The sequence below is a fragment of the Cibotium barometz genome, chromosome 52, assembly GCF_041138505.1.
Source record: "Cibotium barometz isolate CiBa-2024 chromosome 52, ASM4113850v1, whole genome shotgun sequence".
In the NCBI taxonomy this organism is placed as follows: domain Eukaryota; kingdom Viridiplantae; phylum Streptophyta; class Polypodiopsida; order Cyatheales; family Cibotiaceae; genus Cibotium; species Cibotium barometz.
Window position 1 is genome coordinate 21,192,732 of NC_141097.1, and position 6,659 is coordinate 21,199,390.

Below are 6,659 nucleotides of genomic sequence, written 5' to 3' on the forward strand. Positions count from 1 at the left end.
TTTGGTGATTAGTTTCACCATTAGTGTTTAATAACACTATTAGTATTTAAGAACACTTTATAATAACCTTTCTTTGTTGGATTAATAGGTTAATTAGTGTTAAACAATACTATTAGTACTCATAAGCACATTTTGAAAGCTTTGAAAGCTTGAAAGTTGATGTTGATGATGAAGCTTGATGAGAGTGAGGCTTATGGATACCTCATGTGGTTAGTCACTCTTCAAAATCAAGAGAAAGATCAGCAACAATCATTCACATCATCACTTGGATGATTAGAGCAAGGGAGAAGGTGATTAGAGCAAGAAAAAATCAAAGTTGAAGCTTTAATGGCAAGCTTCCATGGAGAAAGAGAAGAGGCGCCTGGTTTTCTGCTTCTAGGCAGCGCGTCAGAGCATGGTTGAAGCTCAAACTTGAGCTGTGGAGTCCTCAGTGAGTGGGCTACCAAAGCCCTCAAGTCCCTTGTCTAATGGTGGCCTACAGTCGGCGTATGGCTGTACGGCCAGTGCTGCTGCAGAAAATCGACGTCGGGTTGCTGCAGAGGGAATGCCGTGGCGGAGAAGACATGAATCAGCAAATTGATGGTACGAATTCATTCGCCCAGGTCTCCTCTACATCTCCCATGAAGAAATCTCTGAGAGATATGCCCTCTACAAGTTGCTGGAAGGCCTCCAACAGCAGAGGGTTGAGCTCCACAAGTGAATAGATAAGAAAAAATGGAGAAAAATGACCTAATCTACACCACTAGAGGCCTAATCAACCTAGGCTCTAGATACCATGTTGAGAAAACGTGGTGCTCATGCTAGATCAAGTGTGTGGAGGAAAAGAGCTCACAAAATACAAGAACAATCTCTTGCTTATTAAGTTGTTTATGAATACAACTAGGCCTTGCTCAATACACAATGTCTCCTAGCTCCACCTTTAAATAGATGAGCTAGTGGACCTTAAGTCTCTTCACACTCACACCCTTCTCATCCCGTTCTACATAACCTTAGTCTCTTAATACATTTAGAGCGATAAGTTATCTACTCTCTCACATACATTATATCTCATGTGGAGATACTTGGCTCTGGCAATATAGTCATGCATTACCTTACCCTCCATCTAGAATGCTAAGTCATCTAGTCTCTCACTAGGGCTATATCTCATGTGGAGATACTTGGCTTTAGCAATATAGTCCCACATTATTTCACCCTCCATTTAGATCGATAAGTCTAGTCTTTCACGAGTGCTATATCTCATGTGGGGATACTTGGCCCTAGCAATATAGTCTTGCATTATTGCACCCTTCATTTAGAGTGACAAGTCATATAGTCTTGCACACGGGGGCTATATCTCATGTGGAGATACTTGGTTCTAGCAATATAGTCTCGTATTATTTCACCCTCCTCTTTCTTGAGGTTATAAATTTGTGCGATGGGGTTGCATCTGGCACTACTAGGTGAGTATCACAAATAAATGTGTGTTTCAAGACCTCCTAGCTAGTCTTTTTATGTGGGTTTAGAGACCTAAACCATAAGCCTGCTTTACCTTCAAGGTAAAGTTCGAATGATGGGACCATCAATCCTTCCCATGGCCTTGCAAATTTGATTAAACTTTTCTAGATATTAAATGGAATCTTCGGCTCCATTAAATTTAGTCATCATGGCTTTATTTTACCGAACTCTCAGCCTTTAGATGCTATGTTTATGGCACTCCCCCTTCCATTTCAAACGCGTATGTCCCCATGCATATTCATGTGGCGGAGTTATAACACAAAACCCTCCTTCCCATTTCAAACGCTATAAGCATGTCTTTTGTATATTCAGGGGGCGGTGGAATATAAGGGAGTCATTGCACAAAGCCCTCCTTTCCATTTCAAATGTTATAAGCATGTCTTTTGTATATTCATGGGGTGATGGAATATAAGGACATTAAACAAAGCCCTCTATTTTAGGATTTGGGATTTCTTATCTCATGGGGTTGAGCTATGTAATTTTTAAAAGCACTTATCCTACATCGGCTTGGCTTTGAGGCTGGAGGCTCGTTATAGGTGAGGACACTTTATGTGAATGCCCTTATGGATCTATAGGATTCGAGGTAGTCCTAGTTAATGGCTCTTTATCTTTCCTCGTGTTCCATGTTCCTCCTCCGAAACGAAGAAGAAGTGAAACTTTGTTTTGTGGTAGTTTTTTCTATAATGAGCTCATGTAGAAAGTATAACTCCAATATACACTGGGTGCACTTGTGATTATGTGTTTTGTGAGAGGAACACTGGTTCCTAATAGTATATCAAAGGGGAAGGCAAAATTAGAAAAAACATTAAACCTTCAAAATCCTCATATCCACTAGTACTACAAAACTACACTAGGACCATCTCTCAAAATATAAAAGTCACTCTCCTCACATACCTATGTTTTCTCGACATTCGTCCCAATCAATATGGTTTTACACATATTGTTGCATTCATATCATATTCAACAAAGGCATTGTAAAAACACCTCAATGAATTACATGCCTTTAGCAAAGAAAAGGACTTGAAGTCTCGGAGATTGTAAAAAGCTCTTTTTACCTCTGATGAAGTAGAAGACACAATGGAGATAGTGAAAGTTGAGTGGTTGTTTTGAGCCTAAGATTCTCCACCAATTTAAACCCACACTAGTTTCATTGGGCTAAGTTGTCTGACTTCACCTACCATCATATAATATATAATCGGTTTACCTACTAGATTATATATAGTTGGTTTACCTACTAATATAATCGGTCTACCTAATAGATAATAGATACACTACTTGCAAGCCATTGGAAGATCTTTACTTACTAGATAAGTAGTATGACTCTGACGGAGTATTGAAAACTGCTAGAAGCTAGTTCATTGCATAAACCTAGCAAAGTCGACACAACATATTGGAATGCTTTGTCATCCTCGGTTGTCTTGCCAAGATGTTGAAGAGAGAACAAGGATCGATCGCAAAGAGAAACCTTGAGAAAGGAATTTAGATTCAGGGTGTGATCTGAGCACAATATTTTCCATGAAAGTCACATAGGAGCAACTCGGCTAGCGAATATGCCTCCGAGTAGTGTGGATTCGAGTGTGGGCATGGTGTTAGAAGTAAGAGGGTGCAGAGAGGACTACAGATGAGGGTAGTTGAAGTGCCTACCGTTAAGTAAGAGGGTGCATAGGACTATAGATGAGGGTAGTTGAAGTGCCTACCGTTTCCGGGTCATGGGAAAGGGCGCACCTTTTGAAAGTTAGTTGAAGTTAGTTGCGCCGAGGCGCCAGTTTGGCCAAAATGGGGAAGCCAATGAACAGCAGTAAGAACGGAGGAGCGGCCTCCGATTCGGAGGAGGGCGGCGTCGAGGCGGCCGCCTCCTCCTCTACCTCCTCCTCTTCTTGTGTTTTGTCGGATGACAACCCTGCACGGCCGGACATCATCGACGGATTCGAGAGGAAGAGCATTGCTCTGCTGGACTACGTCAACGGGCTGGAGGCGCAGCTTGAGCAGCTCAAGGCCAGCTGCGAGCACAGAGAGGGCCGCCTGCGGGCGGACCGGGCTGCCTTGGAGGCGGAGCTGGCCCAACGCCAGGCTAGGCTCCGAGCGGATAAGAAGGCCCTCGAGGACAAGCTTCACCTCTCCCAAGACCACCACAGCCACGCCCAGAAAGCCCTCCTCCTCGAAGAAAGAAAGCGCATCGCCAGCGATGAAGCCGCCAAAAACCTCAAACTCGACGCCCGCGCCGCCCAAGACCTCCTTCAAAACGAGCGCCATAGATCCAAGGTCAGTACCTAGCATGCACATGAAGTAGGGTTTGTTTTTTCTAGGGTTTTCATGCTCCTGAAACGGGAGAAAAGTAGGTTTTTCCTGCACATCGATTAGGGTTTCATGCCGATCAAGACACGGATCAGGTTTCTCATGCCCCAAGTTAGAAGAAACATTAGGGTTTGTTCTAGGGTTTTCTCTGCAGATGAAGTAGGGTTTTTCTCCTCTGCATCTGCAGTAGGGTTTGCTTTTTCCCTTCGAATTACGGTTTTTTCATCTGCACATGTATTAGGATTCCCTTCCCCCCTTTTGCACATGGAATTAAGGTTTGTCCTCTGCACATAATATCAATTAGGGTTTTCTGCTGCCTACTATTGGCCTCCACAATGACGGTTTCGCATCCTTTTTCTTTGCTTCCCATAAGCTCTAGAGTTTCTCCTCTGCACATGAATTAGGGCTTTTATCTTGACACATGGGGCAAAGATTGCAAACCTCAGTTCTTTCTAGGGTTTTCTTTTGGCCCATCTCATGGCTTTTAACATCTGCACATGAACTAGGGTTTTTTGCACATTAGCTAGGGTCTCCTTTGCAGATAAACTTGCTGCATGCTTTTGCATTTTTTACAGGAATTGGAGGAGAAACTAGCACAGATGAAAGAGCAGCTAAGGAGCAAAGAGCAAACCTACAACCGCCACAGGCTTAAGGATGAACGGGAGAAAACGAAGCTCGAGGAGGACATGACTGTTCTTAAGAAGAAAGTTAGCCTGGGTTGGATCTTGGGTTGCTTATCAGGTAAAGCCTGCAACAATCAATCAATCAACGGAATGTGAGCTTTAAGTTGATGTTTACTATTAAGAACTCTATACATGCAAGCAGGCCATGAACAGTCTGCCCTTTAAGCCGTCGGAGCTTTGTACGCTGGTCACCCATTTGAGAGAGAGAGAGACGGGTGCAGCTGTGTCTGTAGATAGACACACAGACAAAGAGACACGTGCATGCGCGCGCGCACACACACACGTAGCTATATGTTTATATGTATACGTACGTACATATGTGTGTATATACACACACATATATTTACATACACATACATACATACATATATTTACATACACATATATGTGTGTATATACACACACATATATTTACATACACACACACACACACACATACATATATTTACATACACATACATACATATGTGTGTGTACGAATGTATGTACGCACATACATACATACATGTGTGTGTGTGTGTGTGTGTGTGTGTGTATGTATCTCTTTGTCTGTTTGAGAGAGAGAGAGAGAGAGAGAGAGAGAGAGAGAGAGAGAGAGTAATGTGATTGAAAATGTTTCTCTTTTCTCTTGCCAGAGGCTTATCTTCGTTTAGAGAATGAGAACGAGGCTCACAAAAACAATAAAGAACTTAGTGATCTCTTTAAGAATGTAGAAAAGCCTGCCAAATTGGAGTCTATTGAAAGAGAAGTGAGGCAGCTGATTGATTTCCAGGAATCCTCTTATTCACACAAAAAAAACCATGCCTCTCCCACAAGACAGGTACCTACACATTATTTCAAAGTCAATAGCACTAATGCCTATGTCAAACTATACAAGATGATAGGGTTCATGGCTCTTATTGATTCTGTACGATCCATTCTCCCTCGGTCTGATGCCATGTCTCATGGATTCAAAATTTTGAGGTGTTACTTACATTCATAAACATCACCATTATGTGGTTGATTGTCTTGCACAGGCACTTGAAGAAGACTCAATAGCAGAGAGTGAAGTGGACTTGGATTTGGACTCAGTAGTTGCTATCCAAGATGCTTTGGCCTCCTCCGACGATTCTTGCAAGCCTTGCAAGCTCATGAGATCTGCATTACAACAAGAGCATGGTCATCATCACTGTCCCAAAAGTGTGTCACCCAACTCAAGTGCCATGTAAAAGGATCTATCAATGCCATCATGGGAGTTAAAAGGAATGAGCTGAATCAAAATGCCAAGATGCCTCAAAGAAGAAAGCAGTTGAAAGGCAGCGGAGTTTTCTTATCTTTCTTCGCTTATCGACAATGGGAACTTGAATAGCTCATAATGCTGAATTCTATCAGAGCCTAGTTCAAAAGGTATGTGAAGCTATTATTATTCTTTTGCTGCTTTGTAAGGTTTTTGCATGGCTGGGAAAGTGGCATTTGTACTAGATCATGGATGGCCTCTTTTCTTTGGCTAATCATGAGATGGCTACTTAATATTTTACAGATGAACTTGGCCATGTAATAGCTTGAAGAGAGCAAGGCCTATGCACTTCAATCTTCAACAGGCCCACCAGGGGGTCACTGTACCCCTTTTTCTATAGATATAGAGATTCTATAAAGTACCTTATATGTACAATTTTTTCATCTTCCTGCATTGTATATTTGTTGCAACACTATGAAACAAAAGGGGCTTTTGCAATTCATTGGATGGAATTTTTTTGTTGTCTTACCTCATGCCCTTTGATATTATAATCAATATACATTGTAGGAGTAAGTATCTATTAAATTCCAATGGCAATAGACCCGGCCAGGAGATAGGGTAAGGGTCATGATTTGTATGCTTCATGTGTTTGAATTGGTGATTTTTGTGCGTAAATGTTAAACCGTTTTAGGATTAACAAATGATGCCACTAATATTCTACATTAAAGAGCACAGAAAGACACACCAAAAGGATGTATGATCAAGCTATAAAGCAATGGTGTCCATTTTAACTACTTAGACATGGTCTGAAGGAATACTTATGGTGATTTATCCACTCTAAGAGCATATGGTGTAACCTGTAATGGTCCAACAAAATACATACGGCGATTTTCTCATCTAAGAGCATGTGGTAGTAAGCTAGTGAGATTTTTCCTAATGATGTGCTTTGTGGGATGTACTATGAGATTAAG

At 41.7% G+C, this 6,659-nt stretch overlaps 1 protein-coding gene across 1 annotated transcript; it reads left to right on the forward strand.

Annotated features, from left to right (window-relative positions):
• The first annotated feature begins 3,164 nt into the window (after positions 1 to 3,164).
• LOC147608944 (uncharacterized) lies at positions 3,165 to 6,170 on the forward strand. The gene is made up of 5 exons (XM_086788408.1): positions 3,165 to 3,756; positions 4,365 to 4,530; positions 5,108 to 5,292; positions 5,489 to 5,858; positions 5,992 to 6,170. Exons 1-4 carry the CDS (start codon positions 3,271 to 3,273, stop codon positions 5,678 to 5,680), a joined length of 1,029 nt encoding a protein of 342 aa, XP_086644534.1. The 5' UTR covers positions 3,165 to 3,270; the 3' UTR covers positions 5,681 to 5,858; positions 5,992 to 6,170.
• Positions 6,171 to 6,659: the final 489 nt, after the last annotated feature.